General features: G+C 37.8%; 1 protein-coding gene across 2 annotated transcripts in view; it reads left to right on the top strand.

Moving 5' to 3' along the window:
• PIG-S (phosphatidylinositol glycan anchor biosynthesis class S) overlaps window positions 1-24623 on the top strand; it is a 40828-nt gene that overhangs the window by 8478 nt on the left and 7727 nt on the right. The window contains exons 2-6 of one of the 2 annotated variants that reach the window (XM_083140162.1): window positions 6631-6858; window positions 9679-9894; window positions 10798-11016; window positions 17385-17564; window positions 19066-19337. In XM_083140162.1, the coding sequence (XP_082996288.1) occupies window positions 6631-6858; window positions 9679-9894; window positions 10798-11016; window positions 17385-17564; window positions 19066-19337 (1115 nt within the window). Of the gene's footprint in view, window positions 1-6627; window positions 6859-9678; window positions 9895-10797; window positions 11017-17384; window positions 17565-19065; window positions 19338-24623 lie in introns of both variants that reach the window. The other variant, XM_083140161.1, reaches the window with a different exon arrangement.

The raw sequence follows: 24623 nt of genomic DNA, 5'->3' as shown, positions 1-24623 counted from the left end.
CAAAATTATTTCGGGGGGCTCTGCCCACACATCATTAACATTGGGGGGCTCTGCCCCCACATCATTAACATTGGGGGGGCTCGGGCCCCCCTAAGCCCCATGGAGTCGGCGCCTATGAGCAAAACCATCAGAAATATCTTTTGCAGATTTGAGAGAATTTTCTTCAAAATTCATTGTGCTGTTACAAGCACCATTATTACTTTTCTTATTTCTAATAAAGCTCCAAAACTCTTTAGTATTTGATTTCAAATTGCTTTCCAATTCCTTTATGTAGTTGTAATGGGCACTACTTATCATTGTTTTTACCTGCTTTCTAGTTTGCCGAAACAAAGACTTATATTCTATTCTAAATTTTATATTTTTTCTGTAATACTCTTTTAACTTTATCAATTTAATGATATCATTATTAAACCAACATGGGTATTTATTTGTTGTCTTTCATCTTCTTTTTGGGACTGTGGCAAGAAATACTTCATGAACCCTATTACAAAAAAAATTAACTGCCTGATTTACATCAGTCACATTATCTAATACAGACCAATCTATCACTCCAAGCAAATGATACATCTGCAAGAAATTGGCTTTTTTAAAATTGTAAGAATAATAAGCTTCATTTGTTATTACATCAGTAGATTCCCTTATAGTTAGGTGTTAGGTGTACAGTCAATGCAAGATGATGGTTATCTTCTTTTACAAGTGGCATTTCCTCCCTACATATATTCACATTCTTTGGAATGTTAGTAAGAATAAGGTCCAAAGTTCTATCGAGGCAATTTTTAATATTGTTTACTGAATGAAGGTTATAAAAATTCAAAAATTTGAACAAAGCTCTACAAGAGGGTCCACCATTCTGTAACTCATAACCTGAACTGGTAATCGTGGGTAAATTGAAATCTCCAATTATAAGTATATTCGAGCCATGAAATTCCACGAAAGAATCAAACATATTATAAAATGACAAATATTTTTCTATACTGCATGCAGGCGTAAAATACACTGTGGTAATGTAATAAATCTTATTACGTGTACTTATTTTAACAACCAATGTATCTACCTCACAATTCAAATTTATTACTTCCGATTTCAGTGATTCCTTTATTGCTATCATAACTCCCCCTCCCCTCTTATTTCCAGGTCTATCGCGACGGTAAACTTTGTAATTGCCATTAAATAATTCATTACTATTTACACTCTCATGCAGCCAGGTTTCAGTAACAATTATAATATCAAAATTATTACTCAAAACATTAATATAAAATTCCATAATCTTAGTATTTAGACCACGGGCATATTTCATTTATACGACCCTTGAAAGTTACATTAATTGGGTGACGTCTTCAAGTGATTTTAATAATATGATGTTAGTATCATCCTTTTTTTCCTTAACTTAATTAATCCCGCATGTTCTACCCACAAATAAGCATAGTTTTTCTCGTATTTTATCTTCCTAGCCTGACTAAGAATGCACTTTCGGTAAGCTGTGAGGCTTTGGTTAATATAAATGAATTCACTTTTGGTATAACCGAGATGTACAGCATTTAAGTTCCTTGTCACTTTCCTCTTCTGTAGAAAGGCATCCTTGTCCACTCGCCTGACAAATTTCACAATGAATCCACTTGAAGACTGATTAGAGGATTTGCGCAACCAGTGAGGACAGTCTATCATCTCATCCTTGATATCTATGTCCAATGCTCGCCCAATAGTTTTTACTACATCCGTCATATTTTCATTCAGCTGTTCAGGAACACCGTATATTTCTAATGTATTGCGGCGATGTGTCGTGGATGCGTGGTGAAATTATACCCATATATCACACAAATAACATATCACAATCACAAATGTTCCCATTGCACAAGTCAATCATGAGAAGAAAAAGGAAAGAATCAGACGTGCGCCTGTGACATGAATCCATCATTCGCCATCATAGAAGTTCTGAAAAACCTTTTTGACGTTACGCAAGGAATTTTAATTTCATAAAAAACGTAAGTTTCGTAGCACGTAGATCTAAAAAAATAACTTCTGCGCTATTTGCAAACACTGTTTGTTATGCGGAACTAAATATTTTCACGAAAATATTGTAAATGTGCCTTAAATCGAGGGTGTAGAAAGGGGTACTGAAGCCACGAGTACTTCTTTCTTGTAGTCTTTTCGCTTGCCTGAGACACAATATGGTGCATACACCCTCCTACATAATCGCACGTCGTGCTTGTGTTTTGTCGATTTTCAGTCGTTATGCAGTGTTTCAACCTTCGGAACCCAAGAAATACCTGTGAACAAAACTCATTTGATCTAATTTTTTTTTTAACTTTTTCGCATTGTATTACGAAAAAAATTGTAATGTTTCGTGGGGCTATCCATTCCGGAATCTGTGGGAAATTTAAACTAAAAAAAATTTTTCGTTTGAAATTTTTGGGTCCAAATTTCCCAACGATTCCAGGTTCCGTCCCTGGGGTAATTGACCAACCGCCCCCTACCGCTACTGCAGCTCCGCCTCCACTCCGGTTCCGGCTCCCCGGCTTTCTCTATAGAGTCCCTGTTAGAGGTATGTTAGAAATTGGCTGGAGTCACCCTTCCCCCAAATGAGTTCCAAACTTTTAAATTTGAAGAAATCAGTTTTCAGGATACGGAAAACTTATCTGAAGTTCACCACGCATCCACGACACATCATATTAGGCATATACCCACAGCCCATTCCTTCTAACGAGTAGCTTACATTCACTGCCACATTTTCGACATTCCTTTCCTTTCTTCACGATCCCGTGTTCAATTAAATTAAAAAATCCACTGTATCTTCCACACCCGGTACGAATTTCACCACGCATCCACGAGACGTCATGTTTCTAACTTTCGTTGCAAACACAGACAGTTCGAAACACTAGATACCCAATGAACATGAAGAAAACACAATCACGACGCGTGATGATGTACGAAGGTGTACGTGCCAAAGGCTATTGTTCGTCGGAGAATTAATTTTGGTACTAGTTTACTATTGTTCGGACAGATTTCTTCATTTTTTACAGAAGAAACTACTTACCGTAATAAATTCCTGTTATATTGTCTAACATCGGGAAGGTGTTTTGTGTGATGTGGGAATGTATGATAGGGGAAATTCATGTTCTTTGTTGAAAATTAAGGTAACAGTTTGATATAGGGAAAACACATTTCTTCAATTTTACAGGAGAAACTACTTACGGAACTGAGTTTCTGTGGCATTTTCAAAGTTTTGTGGAGGTATTTTCTTTCATTTTGAATCTACTGGACCAGGAATTCATGTATTTTCGAAGAGAAATATATATCCGAAACAGAATTGCCGTTCTTCCTCTACGTGGACCGGATGTTTCGTACGTTTGATGACATAACCCCCTGTCAGTGTTTCCAACCACGCTGTTGTTTTGCAAGAAGTGAAGGTGATATTTTTTTTGAAAGCTGTATCGCATTGTTTTACAAACAAAATTTTAACTATGCTTGCCTAACCTAACCGAACATATCCTAACCTTGCCGGAAATGGTTCGTGGGGCTATCCGTAAATGGTTTTTTGGGCTATGCATGAATGTAATTTTAACTATGTTTGCCTAACCTAACTGAACGTAACCTAACCTTCCGTCAATGGTTTGTGGGGCATTTTATGGTTAAGAAGGTTGGAAACACTGCATTCCCACTGATGATCCATGACGCGCCAAGCTGTGCCCGCCATATTGTGCCTTACTAAAGGGAAAAAAGGAAGAACAATAAATACTCGTGATGTGAAAAATTGAAATTATTTTTGTGAGAAAAGCAAAATCCCATCTTAAGGAATGTTTGGCAATGCATAATAGATAAGTACGAATGTCAAAAAACTGAACGAGTGAAAGGAATTTTCCCCATACCAAACTGGTACCCATACTTTTTACAAAATAAAAAAAACAGGACAAGCTAGAAGTTTTAAATTTGTTGTGGGCAAACTGTACTTCAGTTTGATATATTGAGTGTTACATAGGCTATGTCATATACTCTAGGAATGTGTCCGAATTGGCAAACTCTCTATCCCGTTCTCTTCCATTGCTTTCATGTGCCGTCGAAATCGTCCGAGTTTACATGCCCACTTGCAGTAAGGTTGCCACTTTTCCCGCCAGGTGTCAGCTTAAACGTCACCTACCGCATTCTGGGGCGCAGAAGACAGAAGAGGCAGACAGCAACCAAACATCACAATGATTTCCACCTATTTACCAGTAGCGTAGCATCCTAATACGCCCATACGCCCGGCGATCCCTGATTTAAAATTTTAAAAATGCGTAAATGCTGTAAATATAAAGTAAAACGAGACTAATTATATACATGTTTGAGCATAATGGCATTATAAAAGCTATTTTTCGCGATCCGTCTACAACGCTCCACTAACAGCTCTCCTTGTAGCATTTCTCTAATGTCTTTGCTTGCCGGACGCCGGCTAGGTTTGGCATACAGGACCATGCCTGCCTGTAGGCAGAGAGAAGGAGGGAAAGCTTGTGGCTTGGATCTCTACAGCACGGGCGAAATGCTCTCGCCATACACGGGCGTACGGAGACCTGATTGGTTCTAGGGGCCATGTTACCTTTCCTGCCTTCCGATTCAAGGTGCTGTACTTCCGATGCAGACGACAGAAGTAGAATTCCTACCCGGTTTTTAGCGCTCGTGCCTCTGCTCATGCTGTGTGATGCTACAATAAGCAATATTGACTGACGTATCTTTCTTTAATGACCACTGCATCGTGTAATTTATCGCAAGAACAGTGAAGTGCATTAAAAACTAAAAGAACAAAAAAGTTTTTGTCAAACAAGTTGATAAAGTCCTCGTGGTAGAAGTTCAGCCTGTGGCTGCTCTACCACCTAACCCACAAAACTATTTATTTAAAAAAATATTTTTTCGTTAGTATCTAACTGCCTAATATTGTGCCAGTGGAAATGTTTAGTATTCGTTTCAAAACTCTTAACATTGTATGATCTCTTGACAAAATTATTTTAAAATGTTTATCAGCATTCTCAAGATACAATAAACAGTGGTCTGAAATTCTGAATTACTACTAATAGGCACTGTTACGTCAGTAGAGTGTACGATTGTTTGATCATCCACCCCCCTTTGTGTCAGTGTGTTTTGCACAGCATGATAGGTTTCCGGTTCGAATCCCGAGCCTACGCATGTTTGTTCTTTGTGAGTGTCTCTTCATCAATATCATTACTCATATTCATATTTGCGATTAGCCAAAAGTGATAGAAAGCGAAGTAAAATAAACCAAATCATTCAATAGTTGTATCATCCACAACAATGAAGTCTACTGTTGTTCTAAAGGCGCTTGTGATTGAGGTAGGTTTTTTAATTACTTGCGTCGTGCCGAAAGGTTTCCTTGATTATAAAATACTGTTTTGCTACACATGTGTTACGTGTGGAGCAAAATACTCCGAATGGTGTGCGGTGTTTCTGACTTGAGCAATCTAATTAAAAATGGTATAGAACACCAGTGCTCCAAGCATTTATTGCACACTGAGGCATCTTATTTTCTACATAAAACAAGCATGGATCATGTTTTATCGGAACCCGGCTGACTTAATGAAATAAACACAATGAGATTGTGATTTTAAATAGGCAATACATATGTCGGCTAATTCCATAAGTAAACTCTTAACCAAAAAGAAAAAAGGCCTACCCTTCCTTCTAACTTGGCGTTCCCATCCGAAATGCTCATGCTACGCCACTGCTATTTACTACTCTTATTTTTAAATGTGCCATGTGATTTCTTATTTTACAATTTTTCTACATACAGTGTTATCATTAAAATGACCATGTAACACTGAGTTTTACATCGTGTATTCAGTAAACGTTGCCTTTGAAAAATGAAAGTTGCAATATGGCTTTCATTTCCTGCATGACATAGTGCTCAGTGTAACATGCAGTGAAGCCAGAGATTCCAGGTTTGAGCCCTGGCTGTGGATGTGTATCATTGTGTTTGTCTCAACAGGAAGAGAAGCAAAGTAAATAGAAAAACAACTTTGCAACAGTGTCTGTTATTAAAATTGTTATGGTGATTAGGTTAGGCACCTAGGTTTAATGTTAATTTCTATTGCTTAACATATGAATTACTAACGGTGGGGGAATTAATGCAAACATTTCCAAATTATACAACAGTGAGAAAGAACATAATGTTTCAGAGTAAATTGTGATGCTTTAAATGAGCAAATATATGTTTTTTCACCCTAAAACTGTTGTTGACATCTCTTCCAAAACAGTAAATGACTAGAAGAGAATAAGAAGTTCAAAGTGGACCTCTGGTATACTGGACTTCAAGACAAATTGAACGTTCTATAATTGTGAATATTTTACACCAATAGGTACAGTTTCTGTAAGGCCTGCTAATTATTAGGCCATCCATAACATACCAATAATGCCATCATTTACCTACATTAGACCACTTCAAACTACATTAAAGTGTATAAAAACCCACGTTTGTAATTGTTTTCTATTTGACTAAAGTTTTTATGATAATTTGTTGGTACACTACAAGATGAGTGGAACATTTACTTACTGCTATACAGCTATTAGTAAAGTATATTTGCATGCATGTGTATTTTTTTTTCTTTTTTTTTTTGTAATGAATAATAATTACTGCTTTTTCAGAAGATTCCCGAATCTATGCAGCTGTGGGATTTGCCTTCATTCTGTTGGTTATTGGTGTTCCCCTGTGGTGGAAAACAACAGAAGTGTATAGAGTTCCTCTACCCTACAACCGCATAGCAAATTTGGAGAATGTTAAATTTAAATTGGTTGTGAATGTGACCATTATGGCCTGCACTGATGTTCGAGCAGATCAGCTGAAGACAGAATTGGAAGATATATTCAAAGCTTCCAGTAAGTAATATGTGTGGACCTTTTAGGCCCAAGTTTCAATTGTTTAAGTATCATAATTATACATCCAATTCTTATGTAGAAATTCAAGCAAGATATGCAAGCATGATTAGAACTCGATCTCACGTCTCTGGCGTATTGTGTCATTGCTCCATACCAACTGAGCTACCAATTAGCCCTTGTTTCACCTAATTTTTTACTTCCACTTTTTTACCAGTGTGGATACTGCAACAGGATCTATCGTATCACTGGGAGAGAGAACTCCACACAGGTAGAAACAGTGGAAACAGTAAATTGGGTGAAACCAGAGCTGCCTCGGTAGCTAAGTTGGTAGAGCAATAAGATGCTATACCAGAGCCCCATCTAGTTCCAAGTCCTGATCGAGCTTGCATTTTTCGCTTGAATACAGTAAACCCTCGTTAACCCGAATCCCAAGGGACCGAAAAATCAAGAGTTCGTGTTAAAAAAATTCGTGCTAACATTGGACTCAAATTTTATTGTTGCAATACAATTCTTTCTACACATTAACCATTTACAATACGTAACAGACAACTGAATTTGTTGGTTAAATACGTATAAGCTCATTGTTGACCCGATGATCGCAATTGTCGAGCAATTGCACCCAAGTTTTAATCTTGATGTTACTTATACTGGGCATATTTTAAAGAACAGAAAAACACATTGTTGATCTGAATCTGTTTGTTACAATACTGTATAAGTTGATTGTTGACAAGATGATAGAGATTGTTTAGCAATTTCTTACATACCTAGCAGAGGAACGACACAGGAAAAACAGAAAAAAAATATGAAAAACTTTGAAAGACGCAACGGACTAAAAAACAATTCGTAATTCACGGTAACCGAAATTCGCATTAACCGATAAAACTTTCTGTAAGATATAATACATCCCTGCCGGGACCAACATTTTGTTCATGTTAACCGAGTGTTCGTCTTAAGGGCATGCGATACAATTTCCACGGGAGTCTTCCCAAGCCCTTCCGTCCATGGCAGTGTGCCAACTTAGCTATCTTGGAGCCAGATCTGGCTCTTTCGTGCACTCTAGCCGGACCCTGTGGCCGAGTGGTTAGCACATCGCGCTGCGACGCCAAGGGTCCCGGGTTCGAATCCCGCTCAGGCTTGGTTGTTTGCGAATGTCCATTCATCAATTTCATCACTCATCCCCATCTTTACAAATTAGCCAAGAGACACAAAACGCGAAGTAAAATAAACTAAATCAATCAATCACTCTTTCGTGCACTCGTTCGGCTGTGAACTGGGACGCCCATCCCCCGTGCCCCACTATGATGCCATCTCTGGTTCCGACCCACATAGACCACCTTTCGTCATAATTATACATTTTACACGTGATGTGATATTGTTATATTGGCTGCGTCGCCCCACTCTCTCTTATCTCCCCAGCTACTTCTTTATAGCGCAAGGTTAGACATGAAATTGACATAATATTGTCGTCAGGGAATTCTTTACTTTCGATATCATACCACCATCGGTGGATTATTGAGATGGGCGATGCCGCCGGCTCTAGATGTTGAAAACTAAGAATAAATTGTCATCAATTTAGAGTTATCGATAATAGCAGTGCCCCACCCCCTTTGACAACTAACATTACCCTAGAAGGCACTTTATCCAGCCATTGTAAATCTAGCTCCATGAGAGTCAGTTTTAACTCCATTTAAGGTGAAATTTAGTTATTTTATGCCCATCAGGTTTGGCAACACTGCCAGGAGGCAAGGAAAAAAGCATTGATCATATGGGAGTATGATTTGATTCATTCTCTTGTGAATACCGATGGAATAGAAAGAGATGTCAACGGGAAGAGGGCAGTTTGAAGATGAATTTTACCAGCGGAAAAGTCGAAACTTCCATTTGATTAGCCGTAACTTGATGTTGAAGTTGATTCCCCATAAGAAATACATGGGATTCCGAAAATTATTATTCATCATATTTTTCAAACATCATGTCCAGCTTAATAATCAACATAACAAAATGTTTGCACTTGCAACATGGAGAGAAATTCATACTCTTGGATACACCAAGGGTTTGTTTTAGTAGCAGTGCCCATTCGGGCGATACTGAAATAAATGCACAATTGGTGCGTAATTGTATCTCCTCGCCTTAAGCGAGTTTGTGTTAACGAGGGTTTACTGTATTTATATAATGCATCACCTATGTATGCCAAATTATAAGCCAGTTCTTACGTTAAAAGTAAATGGAATAAGTTGAAAATTTGATGTGGAATTGCCATATACGGTGTGACCTTGATTATGTTTTTTCAGCGGACCAAGCTGAAAAAACTTAAAATGCGGGAAAATGTACTATCCAGGAAAAAATTATAACATTTACCTATGTTGGGAATTGAGATTAAATGTATATTGTGGCAAAATGTGAAATCCGGGAACATAAAATTGGGGTTACACTATACTGAGTGTTTGGTGTTTAGTGTACTTCTCTGTATGTTACATTTTTGTGTTATATGATGTCAGGAACAGTTATGTTTAATTTTAAGATAGGAAGATCATTTGACCTAAGATATATTTGATTTTTGTTCCTGAGCAATGCTTTTCTGCCACCGTTGGCGAATTGTGATGATGTGATGAAATTCATGATGAATCACTCACAAAGAACACCCCTTGCATTATAGCATGCCGTGATAACTACTTTACCACAGAAGTTGGCTCCTACGTGATATGTGGCGAGTACAACACTGAATATTGTAATTTATCTTCTTTTTTTAAAATTTATTTATCTCCACCATCACTAAAATGTGTATATTTCTGATTGTTATAATTCCTGTTTTCTCTGCAGAGTTCTTCCACGTAAATTTTGTACCCCATCTAGCCACCCAAGATGAAAGGCAGGAAATAGGACGTTGCCAAGGCTTCAGTGATTTAGAGAATTTGCCATTCCACCCGAAGAAACCAGGACATATTCTCTTGCTAGAAGTCCACGGCTTGGCACGCTTCACTGGTAGCCATATAGGTGTTGGATTGCGACGTGCTATTTACTTCTCAAGTGACACAGGTGCGTAATCATATTTTGTTAATAAACATGTACTTGGTGCCGGGAATCTTCGGAACGAACAAACGAAATCAGCTCTGTGCAAAGATAGGCTAATTGGAACCACTGTGCAATGTGCCTCTTCTGGGTATTGATCGCAGGACCCCTTGATTACAATGCAACAACATTACCACTACACCATCAGGGAGTTAGCAGCTGATACAGGCATATCGGTGTATTCTGCAAATACCAACCTGATATTTCTATAGGTGTTAAGTTGCACTTTGTTACTTAGAAAAGTGTTCATAAATAGACCTTTGTTTTGCAAAGCAATGCCTAAGAGGTACAGTAAAACTTCGTTAATCCGGACAGGGGGGGGGGGGTAAGTTGGCCAGTTTAATGGAAGTCCGGATTAACTGAAATAACCTAAAAGAAGGGTAGAAAGTGCATTAAACTCTGTTTATAGCAACAAAACACTTTTATTATGGTGTATTTAAAGGGCATAGGCCTAAACAGTACGAAGTCTGCGGGATACAGAATTTCATCAGTTGTTCACTGCCTTTTCTTTGGGAAGTTCTCTTGTTGACTTCTAGCTACATTTAAAACCTTGCTTTTTTTTGGGGGGGGGTCTTTTGCCTGTCCAGCTTATCGGGTTCCAGATTAACGAGGTTTTACTGTACACAGTTTCTTTTTTAAGGCAAACCTTTTGTGTCATGGCTACATTAAAGAGATTAATAAACGATTTGGGTTTTTCACAGAATATTTGCAATTTTATATTGTATTAGTAAAATATAACCTGTTGGTATTGGTAAATATATGATACAGACAAAATTTTATACATAGTAGTGTCACAATTCTGCTACTTGTTATTTCTGTTGTTGCTTCAAATTTGCTTCAAATGTGAGACGTGTGAATATTTTGTTTCAGTTGCGCTAAAACTGGCAGACGTCCTGTCATCGTGGCTCCTTCAGGAAAGTTCAGCAGAGCAGATGGTCAGTTCCATGATGATGCCTACAAAGGTTGGCTTGGATAAGATTGGTCAACGGAGAATGCCTCCTTCGAAGGATTACGACATCCTCTTCACGTTGGTCAACCCAGAACCAGAGAAGCTGAGATTGCATTGGAACATACAGGAGGCTGTTCAGAGTAAGGCAGAGGATTTTTTCATTGTAGCTCATCTTAGAGTGTGGTTTAAGCAGAGTAGTTGGGTTTGCAAACGAAAGCTGCCTCATTTGTAAATAGAAAATGCCTAACTTTTTTTTACAGTACTCTATAAGTATCTCCTGACAGATGCTTATTGGTTCATTGCTGAAATTGCTGACAATTTTTTATTGATCTAATAGTCCTACATAGCCTGTAATTCAGTTCAAAATTCTACCATTATTTTGGGTTGAGTTGTTTTTGTTTTAATCCTAGCTTACCCGAAAGGGGAACTGTCAGGAACACTATTTTTTTGATTTTTCAACAACATTTTTGTAAAAAAAGATGAAAATAAATTGCATTATTCTGTAGGGTGTTCCAAATATTTCTGTACTACTTTTATTGATAAAAACGTAAATGTAATGTCGGAGGCAAAATCCACTAGGTGGGACTATTAGGCACCATCTTTGAATATGTGTTATTCGAGAGACGCTCATGCCGGTGAGAGTGCACAATTGATTGGTAATGATGGTAATCAAGATGGCGCCGAAGCCTGATGCACGCGCATTTCGTGCTCCGAAATTTCAACTGTTTTCGGGTTGTTTGTGTGCTATTGTGTTTGTGTTATTTGTGACGTGGATTCGTAGTATTGCGAGACATGAAATGCCGGATAACTGCAAGTGTGTGGAGGACTGGTCGTTTAGTTACAGGCGATTTTCTTTCTCGGCCATGGGTTCGGATCGGAGCTTCGTGTGGGCAGTTTCCAGAAGCCGCAAGAACAACGCTTCCGGCCAGCCACGTGGTTCGGCCCAGCATGGCCTCATCGTGGCTGCGTTTACCCTTCTGCTAGCAGGCGACATTCATGTCAACCCTGGTCCCCAGGTGGCTTCCCGTGATGAGTCTGGTGTGAAAATATACTATCAAAATGTGCAAAGCCTAACAAAAAAGCTATCAACTCTACAAATGTTCTGTAGCGAGTTTAACGAGTACGATGTGATTGGTTTCAGTGAAGTGTGGTTCAATGAAATGATCGCCGATAATGAAATACCCCTTACGGAATTTCAGGTATTCCGTAACGATAGAGGTTCGCGTGGAGGCGGAGTTATGTTACTCGTAAACAACAAGTGGCCCTGCATCAGACGCCTGGACCTCGAAACGTCATGCGAGTTAATATGGACTCAAGTAAATATAGGCTCAAATAAACTTTTAATCGGTTGTTTCTATAGAGCCCCTAAATCTGGCACTGCAACCTTGTCAACATTATTGGACTCTGTGCTAAATGCTATGGAGGAAACTGACATCATTCTTATGGGTGATTTTAACCTTCATATAAAATGGTCATCATCGAACTCTGGCCTCTGCACAGACAATGATGACAGGTGGTTTTTCGACCATTACATCAAGGCGATTGGACTTCAACAATTTGTAGATTTTCCCACAAGACGCACAGAAACTCTCGACCTGTTGATGTCCTCGCACACAAAGGTCAAGGCCACTCCCGGTGAGCAATTCATTGCCTCGGACCACACCCCCGTGCATGCCGAAATCCAAGTCCCTGGAAAAGCCCCCAGGCCCTCCCCCTCCTCCAGACCTGTCTACAACTGGAAAAGAGTCAACTGGGAGGAACTTTCCCTTTTCACCAGCCTCATTCCTTGGACAATGATGGACCCCCTCCCCGCGGAAGAAGCAGTGGATTTCCTCGTGGACTGTGTGCAGGCTGTAATTAAAGATCACGTGCCCCTAAGGAAAACCAGAACATCCCGATTCCCTGTGTGGTATACTGAAGAGACTAAGCTTACGCTGAAGAACAAAAAGAATGCGTGGATCCTGTGGAAACAAATTCCGAACGTTCATACACTGAACACTTTTACTTACTTAAGGAAGTATAGCAAAAAGTTAATTCAAAAGGACTATAATAATTATATTCAAAGTGTAACAGAAAGTGCTGCTAAAAATCCTAAAACATTCTGGACGCTAATTAACTCACGCCGGCAACATGACCGTATTCCCCTTCAAGTCTCCTGGAACGGTAAGTCTGCTACAAAGGATGAGCGATCATCGCTTTTTAACTCGTACTTCCATAGTAACTTTACAAAGAACGCTGCTACCACACTACCGGAAGTCAGGTCCATTATTCCTTACACACTCTTTCAAATCTCAACTAACTGCAATGAAGTTCAAGAATTATTAAAATCTGTTTCAAGTTCCAAAGCTACCACTCCTGATGATATTCCTGCGATATTTCTGAAACATTTAGCCCATATTTTATCCAAACCAATAAGCACAATCTTTAATAAATGCTTCTCCGAAGGTGTGTTTCCTTGTACATGGAAGCAAGCAAATATAGTCCCTATCCTCAAACACGGAAACAAAACTCATGTCACTTCCTATCGGCCGATTTCCTTACTTCCTGCACTTGCACTGCTAGCTGAAAAAATCATTTCTAATCGTATCCTTGCACATGTTTCTCCGTTTCTCTCTCCCACTCAACACGGTTTTCTCCCTCATGCTTCCTGTGATACAAACCTTGCTTGCTTGCTTACCAAAGCAGTTAACTGCCTGAATGCCAAGCAAGACATGGATGTCGTATACTTAGACTTTTCCAAAGCCTTTGACTCTATCTCTCACACGCAACTCATCCACAAATTATCGAATAGATTCAATATTCACGGAGCTCTTCTTAAACTACTTTCATCTTACTTGCACAATAGAAAGCAAAAGGTTATCGTATCTGGTTGCTGTTCGTCGTGGCTCCCTGTAGTTTCCGGTGTGCCCCAAGGAAGTTCTCTGGGGCCCCTGTGTTTCTCTCTCTTCATGGATGACATTCACGAATATATTTCTTCCGAATGTTCAGTATTATTGTATGCTGATGACTGCAAATTATTCCGAAACATTACCTCACCTCAGGACACATGCTACATCCAAGACAATCTCAAACACATTGAACGCTGGTGTCAAGACTGGAATCTCAAATTAAATCCGGATAAATCTGTTGTCATGAGGTTTACCCTAAAATCCAATAACACAGTGCCATCCTACAAGTTATGCAACCAGGTTATTCCGTTCGTACGACAGCACAAGGATCTTGGTGTCATTTTTGATAGCAAACTGACTTTCAACCATCACATAGACTACATAACTTCGAAAGCGATGAAAACGCTTGGACTAATTTACAGATTTACAGACATAACTCACGTTTCTGCCCTCAAAACCTACTTTACAATGTGTGTTGTTCCTATTCTTGAATATGGCTCCTGTATTTGGTCAATGGCATGTGAAAGCAATTTAAAGAAAACAAACAAAGTAGTAAGTTTCTTCGTCAGAATAGTCAAACACAGATGCCCAGCCCTTGCAAACTTCTCCAAACAAGAAATTCTATCCACTCTACAAATTCATGACCTTTCTCTTCGCCGTCAACTCTCAGATTTAACACTACTCTTCAGAATCATTAATGGACAACTTTTCACCAGCGAACTCTTGCCACTTCTTAATATCAGAATCCCACGTCCCAACAGTAAATGCAACAACTTCTTTTACATTAAATCTTCAAGGCTATCCTTAGAACAAAGATCACTTCTCTACAGGCTACAAACAATTTACAACTCATTAAAAGACGCTCCGGGCTTCCATTTATCAAAGCAGACTTACAGAACGGCGTGCATAAAGCAGCTGAAGTATAAATAATATTATTCTTGATCTAGTTGTTATTATTCTTGTTATATATGTATATGTGTGTGTATGTGTCCATCTTATTATCTTGTTTATTTCTTTTCCGGTTGATATCCTGATGTAAAATGGATTTTTCTGTATTCAGGACTTTTCAAATAAATAAAATAAAAAAAAAAAAAAAAAAATTAATAAGCAACTGCACCTCTATGAACCAAAAATGCATTAGTGAATAATTATTATGTTTTTTTGCGAGTTTTAGTGAGTGGTAAAATATATTTGCAATAATTGGTTATTTCTTATTAATGTTGGTAATTTTTGTAACTATTGTAATAAATAAATAACTGAACATATATAATCGGCAAAGGAAGCAGTGGTTCAATGACAAAATGATTTCTTGAATTCTAATGGTAAATTAAAGTGTGGGCTCGTGAGGTAAATAAATTTCTTGAACCCCATGGGTTAGCTAGGATGAAGTCAACTTTTTGCACAGTAAGGCTAATCGGGACTGGAAGTACAGTTTAAAGTGCAATCCGAACCACCATGTACCGTCACCAGGTATCAAACTTCGACCCCTTGATTACAAGATGACAAAGTTAAAGTATGCCGTCAGGGGTCCACCATTTTGTTGGATTTGTATTTTTTTTATTTAGCGTTGTAGGCCACCCCGATGGTGCAGTGGTAGCGTCGTCGCTTGTAATCAAGGGGAACCGGGTTCGATGCCCAGTGAAGGCACATAGTGGTACAGATCCCACTTTAAACTGTAGGTCCAGTCCCGATTAGCCTTACTGTACATAAAGTTGACTTAAAACTCCAAATCAATCAATTATTTAGCGTTGCTTTTCTGCTACTTGTGGCTAATTGTAGTGGTGAAGATGGGTGATGATTAGATGAAATACATTCAGAAAGAACACCTGACTTAAAACTGGGAACTTCTGTGTTGAGACTGAAATTGTGACCTATAGCCAATACCAGGGCAGTTGTTTTCGAACTTTCCTGTACTTTTGAAAAACCGCTATATTCCAAAATCTTAAAAACCACATATGCTTAGAATTTCTTCTAGAACATTCACGTAATTCTTCATGTTGTTTACTTTCGCTAGATATCAATATTTTAATAGACTTATATACTCATTAACTATTGAGAATATCTAGGCAACAGGAAAAGTAAACCACGCGAATGTTCTGGAAAGATTTCTAAGCATATGTAATTTTTAAGATTTTGGAATATCATTGTGTTTTATTAAAAGTGGAGGAAATTTTGAAAACGGCTGCCCTGGCATCGGCCAAAGGCACAACCGAGCCTTATTGTACTGAGCTACTGAGTAAGCCTCTACCATTTTGTAATATTATTATGAATAGACACGCTTATATCCTGGTTTCAAACTTTCAATATGTAGCATTTTTTTATGGCAAGACTCGTGAAACCTGTGGACTCATATTTTGGTTATGGATCTGAATGAATCATTAAGTTTTTTTTGTAAAATATTTGCAATTTTGACATTCTTTGTGTACCAAAGTAGTAAATTTTTATTGGTAATTCACCAGAAAATAATTATTTTGCTCCGACATATTATTCCCAATTTTTCTTGGCACTTGACTTACAATGGGATCGTTATTACAAGTGTCCGTGACTGTACTGTTATATTAATCAACATGTTCCTAGCGTATTTAACACTACAGTGGTCTCGTGGATCATAATAGTGATCCACTTGTATATTTTCACATGCTACTGCAGTTTGGCAGCAGTATTGACATTTGCTTGCAGTCTACCTTCCAGGAACATTCAAGAACTATGTTTGATCAGCCATTGTTTGAAATATATCTATTGTTTAATTGTTAATAGAGCTCATATTTCAGTGGAGCACAATAGTGATCCACTCGAACATTGATGGGAGTGCTTCTGGATACGTACTAGGTTTTCTACATATGTAATTGATTTTCTTTATCTTACTTCGCTTTTCTGACACTTTTGGCTAATTGTGAAGATGGGGATGAGTGATGATATGATGAAATTCATGAATGGACATTCACAAACATCCATGCCCAGGCTGGGATTTGAACCCGGGACCCCTGGCATTGTAGCATCTACATATATAAGTATGTGTTTCTAAACTCTGTTATAAATATAAGCATTAGGTGTGTCCAGACCACCAAAAACCTGTTTATGATTTTTTTGGAAAGAAAATAACGAAAGTAAGATTCTAAAGTATGTACTTTTCTTTGGTTTCATTATATCCAAATGCAATTCACTGAATTTCCTCCCGCCTGTTATGTGTTGAGTGAATTAACTTTTTGTTAAGTGAACCGGAATACTTCAAAAAGGACATTGTCACTCTAAAACCAGAGAAATTTTGACAAATACTAATATTCTATGGATAACAATAGTGATCCATGCGATAAATGACAGAAAGTTTTTTCTGCATGACCACTACAGTGTTAAAGAGTTAATACTTCCATGTGGCCATGTAAAATTGTAGTTTTCATCCAGATATAGATGTAGATCCCAGTCTCGTTTGGCTCTTCAAGCTTTGAGGAGGAGACTGTACCCCTCGTCTTCATAATGGACTGTCAGTATTTCAGAAGAATATTGTTATGAATTATTAGCCACACAGAAAGGGATCAAATTCTGCACTATTCCTGGTCCAACCACAGTGCAAGTCCAGAGTTTCTGTACAATTTGTAATTTATACTTTTTTAATCTTTTAGATCATATCCTGCCTTTCCTAGATGAACTGCCGTTGGCAAATTATACGATTAAGTCGCAAGTGCTTTACTTCGTTAATCTGGACGTAACTCCGAAGGTCATAGCGAATGAGTTTGGACAACACTATGGATTAGATGAAGACACTCTGCATCACATCATTACTCCATTGGAAAAGAAGTTAGGTATGTTATTTTTATTATTATTACAGCAGAACCCCGATTTTATATTTTCCATGCAATCTTGATAGTCCCAACGTAGCAAAACATTATGAAATTTTCCTGCATTTTAAGTTTTCTGAACTTGGTACCCTGAAAAACGTAAAATTGAGGTTCTACTGTATTTGTAAATGGCCTGATATTAACTTGCTATTACTTGTACTTTTTTGATAAAATCTAGTAATCCTGAATTACCTTGATTATTTTTGAGTCTGGATTCTACAATACTATGTTCCCCATCTCTAAATATTGCTTGAATTTGAAACTCAGTAATTTACCCGATGATTATTATTTTTGTATTATTTTGTGTACTCTTTTATTAGAGCATAGTAATAAATTATGTAGAAATAACTTTTTCAGATACATACGTGGGCGTACCCAAAAGAAACCAAACTAATTTTGTGGTGGGCAGGGGTTTTGTAATACCGCGTTTTGCTGCTAGGAGCACATAGAGCGAACCTTCCTGATTCTGTAAGCCGAGTGCCGTCGCTGAAGCAGTTCAGGACACGTTTCGGCGGAGTTTAGAGTGACAGCTGTTTTGTGTGATCGTCGTTTTTGCAATGGCTGATTTTCGGGAACAGCATGTGGCGATGAAATTCTGCTTTTTGCTCGGAAAGAGTGGAACAGAAACTCTTGAAATGTTAAAAACTGCATACAAAACGATGGTATGGGGAAAACTCAAAGTGTTGGAGTGGTTTTCCCGTTTCAAAAATGGTGAAATGCCAATTGATGGCAAACGTTGTTCTGGTCATCCTTCCACGTCCCAAACACATGACAATGTTGAAAAAATTCGTGAAATCATCAACGAAGATCGACGACGGACCATTGAACAAATTGGGGAGCTGTCGGGAGTGACTTGGAGTTCAGTGCAGTGAAGTTTTGAAACGATTGTGCAACAGTGTGCGGTGGAAGCGGCCCAATTTGTGGCAGTCGGGTGACTGTTTTTTCCAACATGAAAATGCCCCGGCTCACACAGCCCTGTCTGTACGACAATTCTTGACCAAAAATGGTATGACCCCTGTTCCTCACCCCCCCATACTCACCCGACGTTGCCCCGTGCGACTTTTTTTTGTTTCTTAGAATGAAAGGAGACATGAAAGGAAAGTGTTTAGCTGATGTTGCTGAGGTGAAGAAAAAAATGACGGAGGCGCTGTCATGCATCACAAAAGATGACTTTAAAAAATGTTTTGAAAAATGGAATCAAAGATTGAACAAGTGTCTTATTGCAAGTGGAGATTACTTTGAAGGGGATTGAAGGTTTGTACTTAAATTGTGAATAAATAAGTTCACAAAAAAATTAGTTCGGTTTCTTTTGGGTACGCCCACATATTTAAATTATGTAGAAATAACTTCAGATACATATTTAAATTGTGTAAACATTTTAATGCTTCTTGTAACAAAAATAGAAAACTGTAGTTTTAATTTTTATTTGCTATTATATTACTAGAAATCTTTTATCTATTTTCAGCATCTCACATGTCACAGAATCCAACACTTAACTTTGTGGTTTACGTTCCGACATGTGATGATTCCCCATTGTACATCTACAGCAAGCAGCTATCTCAGAGAGTGTACAGCAATGCATTCCTATCACCCCGATGGGGAGGCATCCACATCTACAATCCATCATGCACTCAAGGCGATAACCACACTGAACCGTTTCATGCCAATGTGAACTCGGGAGCGGTTATGGGAGTTTTTCTTCCTCAGATGCGGCAACTCCTGGGGATTCCGGATGTTGTAAGTTTTCTTTTACTTGTTTTCCAGAGCTGAGCCGATACTGTACCGATGATAATTTTTTTTGCTTGGCATTTCACTTAACATTTCTGTTACAATCAAATTCTACCATGGGAAGTGAAGAAACCTTGTAGCAATTTGATGTCATAGCTTATTGGGCCGACGCTAGTATTGAAATTCCAGAAATTGTTCCATAAGCTGGCAACACTTCCCATTTATACAGTGTTGTTATTTTTTTAGTTAAGAAGTATCAGTCTGATTTCAATGAAACATTGCATTGTTGTATGTGCTTTGGTCAATTGGGGGCAAGGTTAACACAGGAGCTGTATGCAAATTTTTTTTGATAAATTTCAGTTTCCTTCTTCCTTTAACACTAATTACTGGGAGGCAATTATAAATATTAGGGATGGGCCGATACCGATACAGTACCGATATAAAATTTACCGATACCGATAACCGATATTCTACTGATCCGATATAAAATTAAAAATGGTCCTTGAAGAACCTGAAAGGTTCATTGACCTCCGTAATATATGTGTGCTTCAAGGTGACTGCAGTGAAAAAGAAATTGCATATTTAGATATTTACATTTTTAGAAAGTAGGGCACGGAGATTATCCATAAAAATTACAACAAAATAGCAGAATTTTGCTCTAAATTATCATATATTTATAGATATATCGGATTGGTAAAATAATCGGTAATTTTACCGATAAACCGATACACCGATATGCCTATATCGGCTGATACCGATAGAGTACCTATTAATCGGTTCCATCCCTAATAAATATAAATGATATAATAGATATGATATCAAACAATTACCATCCATCTTAAAATATGAAGCCGTTTGTGCCTCTGGCTGGGTCAGCATAGAAGTCAAGCCTCTCCATTTTTTCCTGGTCTTCCACCACTCCTCTCTTTTCACGGTGTTGCAATCTTGTCCTCATCTCCTAACATTCTCCACTATCTGCTCTTTCCACAGACATCTTGGTCTCCCCCATGGCCTTATTCCCACTCCTTGTGCATTGTAAGCTCTTACTGGAAGTCTTTATCTCCACTGCCTGCATCTTTCTTTTGTCTCTCTCTATCATTGTCAAAGTCTCTGCTCCGTATGTAATTCTTGGCACATAGTATGTGTTATATATTACCTTCTTGCATTTCATAGGTACATCCCTGTTCCATATTAATCTTTGAAAACTTTGATATAGTCCACCACCAATTTGTCCTCTTCTGTTTACCTCCTCATCTAGTCTTCCACTTCTCTCAATTATGCTTCCTAGATATTTGAAGCTCTCCACTACCCTCAACTCTTCCGTGTCCATCTTTATTCTTGGTTCATTTCTGGCTCTGTTTCTTGTTATTAGCACCTTGCTCTTTTGTGCACTGAATTTCGTTCCTGCTCTTCTGATTTCCTCATTCCAACTATCAAGCTATCTGTACTTCTTCCCTGTTTCCCCATATTACTAAGTCATCCACGAACAACAGGGCCTTCATCTCGTCCTCTCCTATCTTCTTCCCCACCTCTTTGTTAATTGCATCCATTGTAATCATGAAGAGCAGTGGGGAAAGATCACTTCCCTGTTTTAGTCCATTACTTATACTGAACCACTCTGTTCTTCCCACTGGTGTCTTCACACAGCTCTGGTTGGCCTTGTATGTTCTCTGCACTATACACACTATCTCTTCCTTGACTCCTTTCTCTCTTAGAGCCTTCCAAATCTTTGTTCTGTCCATGCTATCATATGCTTTTTCTATATCTAGGAAAGCCATAATCAAATCATTTCCATACTCGTAGTGCTTTTACTGCATTTACCTTATGGTGAATATCAGATCTACTGTTGTTCTGCCTCTTCTAAATCCATACTGTTCCTCTCTCATGTTCAGCTCTGTTACTTCCCGTATTCTTTTCTCTAATATTTTCTCTTACACCTTTGCTGAGTGGCACATTAGTGTTATTCCTCTGTAGTTTTTTCATTCCGTTCTGTCAGCCTTCTTGAATATGGGAACTATGAGTCCCTTTGTCCAATCTCTTGGCACTTCTCTCTCTTGCCACACTGTTTTCAACACTCTGTATAACCACTGCACACCAATCACTCCAGCTCCTAGTATCATTTTCACTGGAACTTCATCTACTCCAGGTGCTCTACTTCTCTTCATTCTCTTCAGTGCTTCCTCCACTTCTTTCCACGTGAGATTTATTTTTTCCTTCCTGTTTTCTTTTCCCTTCACTTCTTCATGTTCATTTCCTTTTTTCATGTTCAGCATATTTTGAAATAGACAAAAATTTGAGTTCATGTATTGGAGAAAGACAGATGCTCGAATTTGTATTTAAATCCACTTTATACACAGAAAGGCTAATTGGGACTGGACCTACAGTTTAAAGTGGGATCCGAACCACTACATTGTGCCTCCACTTGGTATTGAACCTGGGACCCCTTGATTACAAGATGACGGTGTTGCCGCTACACTGTTGCAAATTAATAGACTGAGATGTAACTGATTTTTATGAAGTTACATTATTTTTGGTTGCTTGATAAAAAAACAGTTTTGGGCCATTCCACATCAAATCAACGCAAAAAACTAAGATTTTGACACCCACCAACTCCGATTTCGATGAAATTTGGTATACACCTTTCCTTTATGGTTGAAAGAAACACCCTAAATGTTTTTCACTGTATCTCAAACGGTTTTCATTTTACAGCACTTTGAAATATCATCAAATCAGTGTTGTCCGTCAGTCTTAAGACCCTCGACACACGATATCCTTGCTTACATTTTATTTCTTTTCTCCTTAACCAATCATCAGATCTCTTTGAAATTTTACACAAAGTTCAATGAAATAATGAGGATTTCAGAAAAAAATTACATCAGCACTCAAAAAATTTTACAAATGCCTATAAAAATACCAAAAATGGATTTGTAGCCTAATTTTTGTGGTGGGAAAGTAGGTTATGAAAATCTGAATTTTCATCATGTGGGTATGATAGAACCAAACATTTTTGATGTTGAAAATCATTGCAAAGACATGCTCTTTCTCTACAAGAAATATATATATTTTTTTATTCCTTCTAACGATAATTTTACGTTTTTTGGAAATTGCCTAAAATTTCAGGGTCAATCCCTACCAAATGGTCCAGCGCTGGTCGCTTGACCATTTTTAAAATTTTTCATTTGTTTGTCGCTGTAACCCCTGTATAAGGGTAGTTCAAAACAGGCATTATTTTTCTAAAACTAGACTTCGTTTGAAAATGGCGGCCATTATTGTTTCATGACTTGCAACATTTTTGGCCTATGCAGACAATTGCGATAATTATGATAGCTCAGCTAAGAAATATTATAGAAATCTGGAGTGAAAATATTGTTTTCAGTACATTTCAGGCTACATTTTATGTTCCATATCTTCTTTCACCACATTTAATGCAAATGGCTGAAATTTAGAGTCAAAACTGAGTGATATTGAATTGTGAAGGGAAATCAATGCATAGGATATTTTTTTTTAGTAGGTAAGCAATGAAATATTAGAGCTATAATTTTTTTTAAGAGGAAACATGGACCTCCAAAGTTTGAGCACAAAATATTTGATACATGCCAGAACACATCTTTTCTTTGATATATGAGAGAGAGTGAGAGAGAGAGAGTGAGAGAGAGAGAGTGAGAGAGAGAGAAAGAGAGAGAGAGAGAGAGAGAGAGAGAGAGAGAAAAGAAGAAGAATGGCCATTCGTATGTTGCAATTAATTAATACGTACAATAATTTTAATTCCATGTTAGTTCATTAAAAGTACATAATTATAATTATAACATAATTCTAACTAATAACGTAAATTTGTCTGTTTTTGCCAAACTTCCCCCTCTTGTAGCATTGTTATCATGTAATATCAATCTCGAAATTTTTTACAGGTACCTCTTTATGCAGTAAATATCAAATTTCATTATTTTCCCAACCAGATATTGTTTTCATTTCAGTTTTAAGTCAACTTTATGCACGGAAGGCTAATCGAGACTGCACCTACAGTTTATTAAAGTGGTATCCGAATCAGTATGTGCCTCCACTGGGTATCGAACTCAGAACCCTTTGATTACAAAACGTGGACGTAACTGCTATGCCATCGGGAAGACCTTTCCAACCAGACATATATTTGGGGCCCAAATTTTAAGAAAAATGATCATTTTCAAAGAGCTTTAACCCAATGCGGAAACCAGTAACAGAGCTCAAAAATTTTCTGGTGAAACTTTGCATGTACGTACATGTTTCCCCTAAAAAAATTATCTCTGATATTTCATTGCTTACCTACTAAAAAAAATATCCTATTGATTTTCCTTCAAAATTGAAGATCAGTCAGTTTTCACCCTTCATTTCAGCCATTTGCATTAGATGTGGTGAAAAAAGATACGGAACATATAATGTAGCCTGAAATGTACTGAAAACAATGTTTTTTACCCCTGATTTCTATAATTTTTCTTAGCGGAGTTATCATAATTATCGCAACTGTCTGCATAGGCCAAAAATGTTGCAAGTCATGAAACAAAAATGGCCGCCATTTTCAAACGAAGTCTAGTTCTAGACAAATAATGCCTGTTTTGAACTACCCTTGTACAGGGGTTACAAATAACAAACAAATGAAAAATTTTAAAAATGGTCGACCGACCAGTGCTGAACCATTTGGTAGGGATTGACCCTGAAATTTTAGGCAATTTCCAAAAAAAGTAAAATTTTCGCAAAAATTTTATTTTTTGTAGAGAAAGAGTATGTCTTTGCAATGATTTTCAACATCAAAAGTTTTTGGTTCCATCATACCCACATGATGAAAATTCAGATTTTCATAACCTCTTTTCCCACCACAGAAATTAGGCTACAAATCCATTTTTGGTATTTTTATAGGCATTTGTAAAATTTTTGAGTACTAATGTATTTTTTTCTGAAATCCTCATTATTTCATTGAACTTTGTGTAAAATTTCAAAGAGATCTGATGATTGGTTAAGGAGAAAAGAAATGAAATGTAAGCAATGGTATCTTGTGTTGAGGGTCTTAAGACTGACAGACAACACTGATTTGATGACATTTGAAAGTGCTGTAAAATGAAAACCGTTTGAGATAGAGCGAAAAAAAGTTAGGGGGTTTCTTTCAACCATAAAGTAAGGGTGTATACCAAATTTCATCGAAATCGGAGTTGGTGGGTGTCCTGACCTCGTTGAAATGGCGTGGAATGGCCCTTTTGTTAATTAGTCAGTTCTTCATTTTATTATATACTGCTGGACAATGAAAACCGGACACTTTAATATTTGACA

This window comes from Lepisma saccharinum, chromosome 18, assembly GCF_977018435.1.
Source record: "Lepisma saccharinum chromosome 18, izLepSacc3.1, whole genome shotgun sequence".
Classification (NCBI taxonomy): Eukaryota; Metazoa; Arthropoda; class Insecta; order Zygentoma; family Lepismatidae; genus Lepisma; species Lepisma saccharinum.
This window is presented reverse-complemented; position numbering and strand designations above follow the sequence as displayed.